This window comes from Eleutherodactylus coqui, chromosome 5 (assembly GCF_035609145.1).
Source record: "Eleutherodactylus coqui strain aEleCoq1 chromosome 5, aEleCoq1.hap1, whole genome shotgun sequence".
NCBI lineage: Eukaryota > Metazoa > Chordata > Amphibia > Anura > Eleutherodactylidae > Eleutherodactylus > Eleutherodactylus coqui.
In genome coordinates, this window is record NC_089841.1 from 91,519,391 (window position 1) to 91,534,713 (window position 15,323).

Genomic DNA, 15,323 nt, shown 5'->3' on the forward strand with positions numbered 1-15,323 from the left:
GAGCAGTGATGCCACGGCAATGGCGCACCGATTGTGTGCCATCCATGAGCGAATGGCATCAGGAAATTGCACAATTGCGCTGCCTGGAGGAACGCTGTGCTGAAAGCAATAGGACATCGGGAAAATGTCTGTGGCAGGCATGGATGGAATTTATGTCCTCTACAGAGTTTGAGACCCTGTTTGCATAAACCTTGATTTCTTAGAAAGAGGGAAGCTTATGGTGACATTATGCCTAGATCCGAAACTTTTAGCAGACAAACTTTGGAGTGGTTCTACTCGTAGTCCCCCTCTCCTCTTATGTCTTATCCCCCCCCCATCGTACTCCTGTTATACCCCTTTGCCAAATCCTTAGGCAAAGACTTCTTATTTTCCTTATTTTATTTACTCAATGTACTTGCTTGCATCTGGATTAGGTACCCCCCTATCCCTGCTGAATGACGGATTTCAAGCTGAACCAAATTGCATAGTTCGGCAGAAAACTGAAAGATGGGCACATTTACACACAACGATTATCGCTCAAAAGCCATCAATTTTGTTGTGTCTAAATTAACCTTTAGTTTCAACTTTTAACACAACGAAATTGAACTTTGGTTTAATATTGATAGCTTAGCAGAAAGGAATTTAACAGAGAAGAGAAAGAGAAGGAAGAAGTTAGGAAGGAAGAAAAGAGAGGGCAGTGGGGCCAGGGGGGAGTTTCACAGATACATACCAAAGGAGTAAATTGGGGGGTGCCCTGAGGTATCACTAGTGGGTGAGGTTTAGGTTAACAAGGCCTGAAAATCGAAGGTGTTTTGAAACTCTAGCCAAGGGCTCCACATTGCTATAAATTTCTCCGGGAGGTCTGACAACATCTCCTCCATTGACATGATCTCATTCATTTCCTGCATCCACTCACAGGTAGTGGATGTTTGCGGAGTTTCCCAATGTCTGGGGATAATGGCACATGCTGCGGTTAAGAAATGGCGTAAGATATCTTTCCTTATTGACGAGATAGATCCTGGGAGGAGGGAGAAGAGGGAAAACATCACCAGCTTGTTCGTTCGGCTGAACGAGAATCGTGAGATTCTTATCCAAGGGCCATTATATATAGCAACTAATGGGATCACAGTTGCATATATTGCTGTAGACTTTCATTATAGATCCATATGGGAAACTGACATGTGCCTTCTGATCTAGTTCTTTATGCATGAGACGTGTTTCCTTCGCACATAGAGATGTGGAAACACAGTAAGGGCTTCGACAGAAGAGTGTTTTTGCTAGTTTTTGCCTGTGGGAGAGTCTCATCCGCAAAATGCGGAGAATAGAACCTATTCATTTCAGTGGGTGCAAAAAAATGGGACCTGCTCTATCCTGTGTGTATTTGCACACCAATGAGCCCCACAGAGGTCTATAAGAGATGCAGAAACAAACACATCTGCACGTGCGGATATGCGCTAAACACTGCGCATACCGGAACCGTGTTACGCTAATTAGCCATTTAAATCAGGGCGGGGTGATTCCTGCATCCGTCTGAACGAGCAGTGCCTGCTCAAATACGACCAGTATTTCCACAAGCACATGTGCAAAATACACTCATTCTCTGCGCAAAAAAATCGTGCATAATTGTATCAAAGCCCTAAAAATGAAAATTGCAGTAGAGGACCGATGACCCAACGAGGGTACTGAACACTGATGTGTTCCAATGAGGCTTTATTCACACGAGCGTATATACGCAGCTATTTACCCACGTAAATACGCCAGTCATCAGAAAGAATGCATTGGATTCAATTCATTCAGCTGGGTGAATAGCTGCATATATATATATATATATATATATATATATATATATATATATATATATATATATATATATATACGCTCGTGTGTATAAAGCCTGAGCAAGATCATTATTCTAATTTACCTATAGACTATTGGGGCTTCATCACGCCAGTGTGTTTTTTACATGCATTGCACAAAGAATAGAGCCCATTGTTTTCAGTTGGTTCGTTCTCACTTTTGCGCATGCATATCTGGCCCCATGCATTGGGTTTTTGAGGAGCTGCACTGGATGGAGCTAATTACACCAAGACAGGACAGAAGAATTAGTTATATTCCGCATTACACGCAGCGTCTGACAACACAAACACACGATGTAATCTGCCTGTATCACACGTCACCTCGGGGACCGCGTGGCTCTCTAAGGCTACAATTAGCTCACTACAAAGAGTGGCTGATAGATGCTAATTACCTGCAAATACTCTACCTACATCCAGCTTCATTACAACTCATTAGCCATTCTAAAGGTCCTTGTACGCGGAACGATTACCGCTCAAAACATTGTTCAAACGAGCAAAAATGAACAAAAATCATTCAACATAAATGCAGTCAATGATCGAATGACGAACAATAATGCATTCACTGATCAATGATCATTCATCGTTCATTCTATACAGACATAAAAATCATCGTTGTCTCATTCACTTATCATTCGGTTTAAATACGGATCGTTTAATAGTTCTCATTCACTTATACAGCGAATGCGAATGACTGAATGATTTTTAAATTTGAATGAAACGATGTATTTACCTGTATAAACAAGCTGAATGAGTGAATGACATTGGCTCACTCAAATGATAAATCGTTTGGTGTAAACGGATCCTTACAGATGAACAGAGTCTATTCACATGACCGCAAAGTATGTACGTGTTTGCGCAGAGAATAGAACCCATTGTTTTTAAAAAACAAACAAACCGCAACATGCTCTATTTGTGGATTTTTCAATCCTCGGCTAGAAGAGATGAAGGAGAATAGTGCCGGGGACCGGGGAGAGGATGCGGCCGGCTGACAGCGCTTCTAAGATGATGTATACTATTTTTTCATCTTTTCCTGCAGCCAGGGCTTAGTTTAGGCTTTGACATTAGGATTTCCTACTGTCAAAGTTGCATCGCACGGCACGAAAATCACGTTTTTGTGCGATGTGATGCAACAGAGGGGAAGGCTCCATAGGGAAACATGGGCTACAAAACCTCACGAGTTGCGGGTATATCGCCAGACCTGCGAGGTCTTAGTGTCGGGATGTCACATGCTACAAAACATCACATGTGTGAATTAACCCATAGGAAAGCATGGGCTTCACATACATACGCTTTGTAGCATTGTAGCAACATGACAAAATCACACGACTTTGTTGCCCGTGTGAAGGAGGCCTAATGAACTGCAGTCTAGCTACATCCACCCTGCCCTCCAGCCAATGATTAATAGCTCTCTGCTTACTACTGTGCATAGAGAAAACAGCCAATCATTGGCTGGAGGGTGGAGTCTGCAGCTCATGAATATGAGGGACTAGTTCTGTTTCTGACTACTTCAGTTTCCCTGAAGATAAGACAGTGTCTTATAATAACTTTTGCCCCAAAAGAGGCACATTTTCTTATTTTCACTGAATGGCTGTGAATGATCAAGCGCCAGCTCTGATTGGCTGAGCCAGCGGTGCTCGTGATCCAATCACAGCACTCGCTTGCTATAGGTGGGAAATTCAAAGTCCTCTCACCAGAAACAGGGTCTTGTGTCAACGCTGGGGACACAGCAGCCTGCCACAGCGCCAGTGGGAAGGACTCAGACGCCGCCGGCAAGGTGAGTATTTTCTTTCTTTTTAACCCTTTCCAATCCACTGTCTGACGTCTGAAGACATTGTGATTGAAGGCTGTACAGCTCGGATATCAGAAGACGTCCGGCAGGGTATTCTTACTGTAAATTGCTGGCCGCTTTGTTGTCGGGGGCCTCTCCAGCATGTCCCATACCACAGTACTGACTCTAGCCAGCAGATGGCGCCATTGTATAATGGTGGAAAGAGAAAACCGCCTAGGAAACCCTGAATCCAAAATTGGATTGCAAAGGGTTAATGTAGTTCAGCTAGGGCTTATTTTCAGGGAAGGATTATATTTACAACCTCCCAGAGGTTTGAATCCAATGAATGGCTGAGTGCTGCCTGTGATTAGCTGAGCGCTCAGCTTATCAGATACAGCTCTTTCAGCAGGTGAGGATTTTTAATCCCCGTCTAGTGAAAGAACTTCAGAGCAGTGCAGGAAAAAGACGCGACTGATCCCCAGCAGCAGCGGAGAGGTGTGTATATATTTTGTACACATGCTATGGATGATTTTCAGGGAAGGACTTATACTTAAAGCCTTTCCCCAAAAATTACTGCGGGGTTGCCGGCAGCCCATTGCATTCAATGGGGCCACCGGCAGCAACGGCAGCCCCATTGAAAGGAATGGCAGAACGGATTAATGCCATTTCCATTCATTTTAATGGGAAAACTAGTTTTTACACACAAGTGTTTTGGGTTAAGAGCTTCGTCACGATATGAATTAAACTCTTAACCCAAGGCACCACTGTATAAGAAAATTGAGAAGTCATCGAATAGATTTTAACAAAAACGTAGAGCTTGCGCTGTTCTAAAGCTACAATTTTCCCCCCAAAAAGTGTCTGATAGATGTCAATTTCCAGCAAATGCCTATACTGAATGTCGCTTTTTTCTATCGGTTGAGAGAACTTTGAACAGTTGACTTTTCACAGACTTTTCATAGTACAGAACTGTTTACTACCTGTCAAATACACAAGAGCACACACGGTTTATCGTCGGTAAACATTTTAAACACATTAGATACGTGTTCAGAACAGTGTAAGAGACTTCAGCTTATTGTATCCATTTGTTTGAATAGCAAAGACGGAATCATTGATATAATAAGGGCTGATTATTAACTAAACAGCAAACGTAAGTCCTAGCTGTTTACTCTGGAGTGTCTGGGAGACCAGTAAGACTTTCGCTATATATTGCTCCTACCAAATAAGTAGTCCCTTGCAGATACTGATGCAGCAAAGTTTAACTTAATTGTGATAACTTTCTGAAACAAGGCATTTGATCTTAAAGGTCCTTTTACATGGGCCGACAGTCTTTTGGACAACTGCACGAGCTTAACCCCTTAGTGACCGGGCTTTTTTGCTTTTTTCCATTTTTGTTTTTTCCTACTCCCTTTTAAAAAATCGTAGCTCCTTTATTTATCCATCAAAGTCGCTGTATGAGGGCTTGTTTTTCGCGGGACGAGTTGTATTTTTCAATGGCACTATTTATTGTACCATATAATGTACTGAAAAACTTTTTAAAAATTCTTAGCGGAGAGAAATGGAAAAAAAACGACATTCCACCATCTTTCGGTGCGTCCTGTTTCTACGACGCACAAACTGCAACAAAAACGACCTGATATTTTTATTCTATGGGTCAGTACGATTGCTACGATACCAAACTTATATAGTATTGTTTTTGCTGTAGTACTTGTATTTTTTTTTAAGATATTAAATTTTTTTTCAATTATTTTCTGCGGTCATTTTGTGCGCGCGATAACTTTTTTATTTTTCCGTCGACATAGTTGAGCAAGGGCTCATTTTTTGCGGGATGTCCTGTAGTTTCCAATAGTATCAATTTGGAATACATACGACTTTTTGATCACTTTTTATTGCGTTTTTTCTGGAAGACAGGGTAACTAAAAAAATGCATTTTTGGCGTTCTTTATTTTTTTTTCGGACGACGTTCACCGTGCAGAAAAAATAATGCACTACTTTGATAGATCGGACTTTTACAGATGCGGCGATATCAAATACATATTTTTATTTTATGATTTAGATTTTTTAATAATAGATATGGCAAAAGGGGGGTGATTTAAACTTTTATAACTTTTTTTTTTTTTTACAATTTAAAAAACTTTATTGATCTTTTTTTTAACTTTACTTTGAAGTCCCCCTGGGGGACTTTAACATGCGATGCTTTGATCGCTCCTGCAGTATGACGTAATTACGTCATACTGCTTTTTTACAGGCAGTCTTTCAAGCCACCCTGTGTGGATGGCTTGATAGGCAGTCTGCTAAGGCAGCCCTGGGGCCATTCATTAGGCCCCCGGCTGCCATGACACCTGCACGGATCCCCCGATCTCACCGCGGGGGGGCCGTGCGGGACCCCCAAACAGCGTTTGGGGCATTTAAAGGGTTAATAGCCGCGAACGGCCGAGCGCGGCTATTGCCTGCAGGTGTCAGCTGTAATAAACAGCTGACGCCCGCGCTGTATGGAGGGAGATAGCGGCGCAGGACGTAAAAACACTATGGCCCGGTCGTTAAGGGGTTAAACAACTGCTAACAACAGGTGGGTAAATTTTTTTCGCATTCACACTAAATGATTATCTCTCAAATTTGTTCGTTTGAAAAAATTTTGAGCAATAATCGTTATGTGTAAATGGGCCTTTAGCCATTAAAAAACTACACTATCCTAACAAAAGTAATGGGAACCCTGAGTAAGAATTAAAAGTAGTATTTATTTCCATATGTTAATACTTAGTGGGGCTCCTTTGGCTCTAAAGATATCAGATACTCTCCGTGGCATACTTTCTACTAATGTCTAATACACTTCAGCTGGTTTTTCCCTCCATTCATCCTACAAACATCCATTGAGTTCTCTCAGAGAAGATGGAGATTGTTCATATTTCGTGACCTGACGTCCCAGTTCTTCCCAAAGTTGTTCAGTAGGGTTCAGGTCGGGACTCTGTGCAGCCAGTCTAATCATGGAACATCCATATCCTCAAACCAATGTAAAACAGCAATGGATTTGTGACAATATGCGTTGTCTTGTTGACAGTATTGCTGACCATTCCCAGAGTATTACCACATTGTCGGCAGCACATTATTGTCTAGAATGTCAGGGTGCACCTCCGTGTTCATGGTTCTTGCCACTACAACCGATGGACCAAGACAATGACACATAAAACATCCCCAGACCATAACAGAACCTCCACCATACTTTTCTGTTGCCTCAAGATACTCTGGCAGAAGATGTTCCCTAGGATCCTCCACACCCAGGTACGTTGATCTGATATGAAGATAGAGTAGTGTGATCCATCACTCCATAGAACGTTCTTCCATTGCTCAACTGTCCAACGACGATGCTCCTTGAAGCATTGTGGATGGGCCAATGCATCTTCTTTTAGAGAACTCGCCAGATGTTTGCAGGATGACTAGAAGGAAATACAAGCTGATCTGTATGAGAAGTTAGTAGAAAGTATGCCACGGAGGGTATCTGATGTCATTAGGGCCAAAGGAGCCCCACTACGTATTACCATATGGAAAGAAATACTGCTTTTGAATCTTGCTCAGGTCCAATTAACTTTGGTAGGATGGTGTATTGTTCTATTAGAGTACTTTTACACGTAATGAGAAATCATTTGTCCGATCAAACGATGACACAGATTGCACGTTCACTTAGGCAGTCAGTTTAAACACAAAGATAAATTGCTTATTTGGTGTTTAAACCAAACGATTAGTGAACGAGCCAACAATTACTTTCATGCTTGTTCGACGTTCAATTGTTGGATGTGTTTAGACTGAAAGATTATTGTTCAAATTCAAACAATCCAGCTATTTTTGTCACATCCAGGGGCTTTACCTTGTTGTCAATGGGGCCGGTGGCGGCAGCGCCGGCCCCATTGAAAACATAGGGGGAAGATACGTTTCTCCGACACAGATGTGACATCTGTGGCAGAGGAGCGCGATGCCATCCCATTGCTTTGAAAGCAATGGGATAAGGGCAACCCCTGCAGAGATAATTTTTGAGGAAGGGCTTAAAATATAAGCCCTTCCCTGAAAACCATCCCTAGCTGTAGAAAAAAAAAACAAAACGTTAACTCACCTAGAAGCGCTGCCTGGCTTTTCTCCCCATCTCCGGTAGTTTTCTCTATTGTGGTGGCTGGGGATTGAAAAAAACCCCTCCTCCAGAAAGCACTGCTTGTAATTGGCTAAACGCTGTGAGCATTCAGAGGCAGCACTAAGCTGTCAATCAATGGCGCCGGCCTCATTGAAAGCAATGGGAAGGCATTGTGTTCCTCTGCCTCAGCTGTCACGGCTGTGACAGCTGTGGCAAAGGAGCGCATCTTCTCCCTATGTTTTCAAAGGGCTGAGGCTGCTGTCGCCGGCCCCAATGACAACAAGGTAAAGCCCCTGGATGAGACAGCATCCAGGGGTTTCACATCCAAAGAATCCCCTGCTGCAGCTGTCACAGCCGCTGCAGGGGATAGCGATCCATTTCCATTGCTTTCAATGGTGCGGCAGAAGCGCCAGCCCCATTAAAAGCAATGGGATGGCATTGTACTCCTCTGCCACAGCTGTGGCAGGGGATTCTTTCCTCCTTGCTGCATTCCTCTCATCACTGAACACTGATGAGGGAACTCCCTGCAGGGGTTAACAGAACCCTCCGGGAGTCCCCTCGCCCCTGCGGGGATGAAGAAGTTAACAGTGGGACAATTAAAAGGTGCTTCTGTAAACAGTGGGGAAGCTATTGGCAGCGCAGGAGTTTCCATTAACTCCTGCTCCCATAGGAGTCAATGGACACTCGTGCAAAACATGCACCTATGTCCTATGTTTTTTAGGTGCGCACTGTTTTGCACTTCAAATTCCACACATATGATCGCTTCTATAGGAACCAATTCGTTCTTTTAGAAGCATGGAATATGCGAACAAAACACACGCTCGTCTGAATGAGACCTAAAAAAGAAAAGTTACAATAAGTTAAATACTCTCTTTCCCACCTCTCATTTTCGCCTCCAAGACTTCTCCAGAGCAGCACCAGTCCTCTGGAATGCACTACCAAAGGCTATCTGGGCAATCACTGACACACTAAACGTCAGGCGTGCTTTAAAAACGCACCTCTTCAGGGAGGCATACCGCATTCCCTAAACCAAACCCCTCTGTACTCCGCCTGATAACATGCTCCCTGCCCTACTGACTGCAGTTCCTGCTAGCCACAACCAACCGCCCCCTGCAGCCATAGTGAATCAGCCACTATAAGGCCTGACCATTGTCTGTGTGTATAGCATCCCACACTCCCCACCTCACCTTCTCCAGCCCCTTTACCTTCTGTATCACCCCATTATCTGTAGTATGTAAGCTCGTTGGAGGAGGACCCGCACCCCTACTGTTTCCATCAATTGTTACTTTATGTAACTGTGGTCTTGTTTTTATTTCCTTTGTATTGTAAGCGCTGCAGAATATGTTGGCGCTATATAAATAAAGGTTATTATTATTATTAATACATTTTTTAGAAAAAAAATAAAAAACCTTAAAAAAGGTGAAAAAAAAAATTCTCCTATTTTTAACATAAAAACTTTAAAAAAAAAGCATATTTGGCATTGCCGCATCTGTAAATGTCCAATCTATTAAAATAATGTAGAATTCGGTCCACATTGTGAACACCACCAGAAAGAAAAAACACAACGCACGCATTGCCATTTTTTTGGTCACCCTCTGTCCAAGAAAAGATTATACAAAGTGATCACAAAGTTGGATATAGCCTATAATTGTACCAATAGAAGCACAATCATTGCACAAGAAAACAAACCTTCACACAACCTCATTGATGGAAAAATTTAAAAAGTTACAGTGATCAAAAGATGACAGAAGGTATTTTTTAAAAGCTTTTTTTTTTCAAATTAGTACAACCAAAAATCCATATAAATTTGGTATCGCTGTAATCATACTGATCCAAAGAATAAAGTTATCATGTTAAAAATGGTGAATTTGTGTTTTTTTTTTCCATTTCACCCCACCTAAAATTTTTTACCAGTTTTTCAGTACATAATATGGTATATTAAATGGTAATATTGCAACTTGCCTGGCAAAAAAACAAGCCCCTGGATGGCTATGTCGATGGAAAAATAAAGAAGTTATAATTTTTTGAAAGTGGAGACAGGAAAATAAAAATGAAAAAAAAAATAAATAATAACTTTGCTAGTAAAGAGGTTAAGAAATGAAAGCTGAGATCTGATTGGGCGCTATGAGCAACATGGCCAATCTCTGGGCCTGCTCACACTGGCCTATGTGAAACGCATGCGTTTTTGTCCAAAAAATGGATTAAAACGAAAAAATTTCACTGAGCCATAGACTATAAGGGGTTAAACATAGCCAAACTAGGCATACGTTTACTACATTTAGCCTGACATATGTTTTCCTGCATTTTTGGGGGATTGAAAAGCGCAGTCTGCTATGTTTTTCTTTCCCACAAATGTGAATGTATACGTTAAAAATATATATATATATTGCAGTCAATGTAAAACATATGGAAATGTATGGCTGTATATTTCCATACGCTTAATGTAAAGGCTTTTTGTGATCAGGGAAAAACAATGTTGAACTACAAAACTTTATTTAAAAAAAAAAAAGTTTACAGTGAAAATTGTATACGTTTTTTAAAAAATGGCTCAAGATATATACCATATATATATGTTTATAAAAAAGTAAAAATTCTTGGATGCGTTTTTCCACTTTTTTTCATATATATTTCTCGCAGATCTGAAACGTACGTTAAAGTGTGAACAGGCCCTCGCGGACAGCTTAGATAGATGAGGCCCTGTGTACACTCACCTTCACACTGGTCTGGCTGGTCTGTGTCTCGGCCTCTATGCAGCTGTGTGGCCCAAGCTCCTTGCGCTCTTTGCGTGAGCCGGTATGGGCTGCTGGTGGGTATCGGCTCTGGTAGGCAATCACAGAAGGGATGGTGTCCGCTGCATCGGTTTTGATGAAAAGCCCGTGTAAGGTGGCAGCAGTTCCCTGGGAAATGGTGGTGGTTTGATGCGGGGAGTTGGACTCATCCGAGTCCCTACAGTAAATCACCCCGCTCTGTGATACGTGGATACTGGGAGCACAGCCCATACCTTTGGCACCTCGGCACCCTATATAGGGATGAGGTTCCCTCCAGTCTATATAAGCCCACCAGGAAGAGCCATAATGTCAATGTACTCAGTGCTCATCCATTCAACCATTCATCCAGCATGCCAATCCTTGGTGCTGCCACACAGATTCATTCATTCAGCTGATCGTGCAAAACACACAGGTAAACCAGATGGCACCAAATCTATGAAGACCTTATTATAGCAGTTCCGAAATAGTACTGAGAAATGGTGCCAGCCTTAATAATAATATCCGATGACACTTAAAAACTAATTTAAAGGACTTCCTAGAATGCACGTGGGATCTGTGCCAATAGATAAAAATTCACCGTGCCATCTCATCAAATAACCCCTTGTGTGATCTCACTGCATGCCAGCCCAAAACATGTGCCAACGCTGCTGAGCTGAGGATCATTACGGCCTATTTACCCAGACAGGTGTCTCATCTGTCAGCATCAGCTCCTTCTTCCCACCAGTTGCACAATCAGAAAAAAGAAGAATGAATGAAATAGGATTCCCTGAGATGGTGATATCTTGTGTGCCAGGCTGGCACGGACAAATTGTTTCTTCTGCTTAGCAAGTAGCAGTTATGCCCAGCAGGTTCCTACCTCTGCAATGCACTGAGATGACACAAGCCTACACAGAGTGTCTCACAAGCACTCATACTCCTCCATTCACAGCAGCACTGAATCCATGCGACAATATAGCAAGAACTGCCTTTACCAGCTTCTTAGTGGTGGCTGTGCTCCTCCAGAACTGCGGTGATATACATCCCCTATTATGCACAGCAGATCTCTCTGTAATAGATCCCTGGGTAGTGATGACAGTAGAGAATCCCTTGCTGCTGACTGCAGATCCTCTTAATGCACAGCTCTAGATCTGCCTTCTCCTGAGCCCTCCCAGCCCTGCCACTACTGCTGCTGCTGCTGTTGCTTCCTCCTCCTCTTGCTGGAAAGCAACAAGGCGTTGTCCCATTTACACATCATTTTCACCCCTTTTATCTTACTGATGGGTGGCAGGAGCCCACTTCGCTGCCTCCTGCAGTCAGGCTGTCAAGAAGCTTGTAATAGGAAGACTGCAACGCATGCAACTGATAATGCTGCTCTTCTCCCATCTACTGGAATGTACAAGGATTTCTAATGAGCTGTCCAGGACAGGCAGAACCAATGAAATGTATAGTGGCCAAGTAAGGGGAGCATAATTTGATGCACGGCCCAATAATGGACTATTAGGATGACTGGCCATGCTATCTTTCTTTATGTATACCGATATATTTTGCTATATCTAGAAAAAGCAATATTATCAGACTCAACTACAATGTATTTCAAGGCATAAAGCCTCTTTTTTGGGTAGGGTAGTAAAGATAAGAAATGCATTGAGTCCAATAAAATTACATTTTTCAATGCTGATGGATGTTCTCTACTGTAACTATGAAGAAAGGGTACCGCCAGTTCTGCATTTTTTCCTGCTAATCATCTATGATTAAGCGCCACTTGGACCAACAACCCAGCAAAAGCAGCTGCCCCAAATAACTGTACTACATGCACAACGGGTTGTTGTTTATAGCACAAAACCTATATAGAGATATAGATCTATACTGAACAATCACTGCATTAGAAACTGCTGGCACATGACATCTCGTGTTCAGTAACTTGGTACCATGTGACGGCCACATCAAGAACTACTCTAAGATAATGTGCTGACCTCTTCTCTGCACAGCAGAAGGTAACATTTCGCAGTCATAGATAAACGTGGTGACTTGGGTGACTTTGTCCACAGGCAGATTGTTGGTGCCCGGTGGTGTGGTGCCAGTATTTCTAAAACAGCCGCACTTGTTGGCTGTTGACGGTATCAAGAGTACTATGACTGGTTGAACGATGGACAGACATCCGACAGACGATCATACAGTGGCATGCCATGTTGGGTTGATCCTAGAGGCAAATGTTAGGTGGCACATCTGGTATATCAGCAATGATATATCACAGTGGACCAACTGTACAACAGAGGGGAAGTTAAACAAATGTACACAATGATCATGCAGCATACCTGGCATTAACTTGAGTTCCATAATCGAAGACAGACAAAGGTGCCCCTGATGACCCTGCATCATTGCCAACAACACCTCGTATGGGCCACAAGAAAGACTTCAATGGACTTTGACCACATTGCAGAAGGTCATCGAAAGTGATGAATCATGTTTTTTGCTGAATTGGGTCTGCATCTGCCATAAATAGCATGGATGCACTGTTGGGATTTGACGGACTGTAGATGACAGTGTCATGGCCCGGGGAGCGTTTTTTTTGGCATGGGCTAGGACCATTGGTCATCAGACCACAATTCTTGAATGATGAATGCTATTGAGACCGGTTAGCTGGACTTCTGCATTCATATCTTCAGAAAGTCTTCCTCATCCACACTGCCTTGGTTCCCAAACTCACTGGATTATAACCCAATTGAACATGTGTGGGATATGGTGGAAAGGGCTGTTAAATCTGCTCCCACTTATCTGCAAAATGTGCACCAATTGACAGAGCTACTGCAGCGGGCATGGCTTGGGTTGAGTATGAAGATTTTCACCACCTTGTGAAATCTGTTCCCCAACGTCTAAAATCCATCACCCAAAAAGCTGGACCAACCCAATATTGAGTAGATATTTCTAATGGAGTGATTGTTCAGTATATATAGAGATAAATAGGTTGATAGATATTTTATCTGTTTTTTTTCTTTGCACCATGCTGATTTTGCTATGATAGGAAACATGTTTACAGACACAATCATCTTCATCAAGGAAGTGACCCTGGAAATAATAGCAATCCTCAAAAGAGCAATATTTAGCAATATTCAGACCAACGGAATAAAAATATTTGAAATTTAAGCACAGATTTGGATTCCTAATCAAATTCTCTATTAGATACATATGTCACTTGCATACCTTCCCATTTGAAAATATCAACTTTGTTCAAAATGGCATTGGGCACCACACCTCACAAATTTGTCCCCTTTCCCTTAGCAACAGGATGCTGTTTCCAACCACTATTTTCCATTTATTCAGGTGTCTCCATACCTTTGGACCATCCTGTAGAGTTGTCCTGCCAAAGCAATGCCAAACGTTGAAAAAGTCGTATAGAAAATGGAATAGTCTTACCAAATTCCGGTATATATATATATATATATATATATATATATATATATATATATATATATAGAGGTGTGTATATCCAAGAGTTGTCAAACAGGGTTCACATAATCCAACTAAATAACACAGGACCCGGGACTGACCCTATTATGCCATAGATCCAAATACTATCTGGGCCCTACAACCTACCACAAGGCGATCCTTCACAAATGTGCCTCTTTGACAGCAAATGCCTACTGACAGGAAATTATAGGTATTAATACTGACAGGATACTATAGTTTTGATGTCCTTCCCTTCTCATTGAAAAGTGTGACTGGCATTGGCGCAGCGTGCTATAAAATATACATACTAAGCATCTAGTAATGTTCTGTGCCTGAAACCTGGGGGCGTTTATAGACACCAGTGTGCCCGACACTTCAAGCTCATATACTATACCATTCTGTCATGCATTACACGTATGGCCAGTGTCACATTCATAACTTCTGTGTTTACACTACAATTTCTGCTTATATATTCCTGCTTAGGATTCTAGTTATTATTACCTATTTATTTCCCATAATGAGTCCTTAGAAGTAAGAACAGTTGAGCGTGTTGGAAGCTGCAGGGACAACTTAGCTCAAAGCTTTGGCTGTGTAAGGGACAGGTTTCTCGTAGGTTTACCCTTTTCAGGGCGGCTACCCTGTGATACCTTGTAGATAAAGCTTTGAAACATTTAAAAGGACGATGATGGGAAATTATTGGGACAGTATGGGACATGCTTGGACCTGTAGTGTGTGGTACAATGGTAATGATGTGTTCAATTGATAATAGCTTTCTTTTCTGCAAAGGGGGAAGGTGGTGATGGTGTTAAAGAGACTATCTGGAAAATTACATTTCTTTGGTGTCATCATAGGTGAGGGATAGGCTGTCGGCTCATTATAATAATTAAGCAAGCCCCTCTGTTTATCACTGCCAATGCAATGATAGAAAGTCAGGTTTGCCTAATTATTATAATGAGCTGATAGCCCGTCCCTCACCTCAATTGTCACGAAAACCAGAGGTCTGCAATACCATGTGACTTCTTGTCGGAAGGATGCCAAAAGTGGCTGGTCAGGAAGAAATGCAAATTCCCAGACAGTCCCTTTAACAGAAGATTCATTTTTATTGTTTAGTAGAAATCAGTTTCATACATATGAATGGGATTTGGAAAAAGTATGTACATCCTGAAGACACAACATATACCATATCTAGAATGGACTTCTGTAGTAGAATTGTCCGCTGGTTACACTGTGTGTAGAAGCTACTGTATGTACAGTATACACAATGTAATATAATATCCTGGCAATAAACAGGATCATATTCTTCTCAGTCTGAGCATTTGGTTCCCTAAAGCAGGAGCCTGTGTGACAGGTTTCCATGGAGGCTCTGGGACAACTTCCTCCACGAGAGTGCGGCAGGTGTTCCTGCAAAG

The 15,323-nt window shown here is 42.1% G+C and overlaps 1 protein-coding gene across 3 annotated transcripts in view; it reads right to left on the bottom strand.

Annotated features, from left to right (window-relative positions):
• PDE8B (phosphodiesterase 8B) overlaps window positions 1-15,323 on the bottom strand; it is a 157,480-nt gene that overhangs the window by 98,272 nt on the left and 43,885 nt on the right. Inside the window, exon 1 of one of the 3 annotated variants that reach the window (XM_066602851.1) lies at window positions 10,432-10,749. The exons of the other annotated variants lie outside the window; for them this stretch is intronic. Within the exon in view, the coding sequence (XP_066458948.1) occupies window positions 10,432-10,719 (288 nt within the window). The 5' untranslated portion in view covers window positions 10,720-10,749. Of the gene's footprint in view, window positions 1-10,431; window positions 10,750-15,323 lie in introns of those variants that run through there. 3 annotated transcript variants of the gene reach the window in all.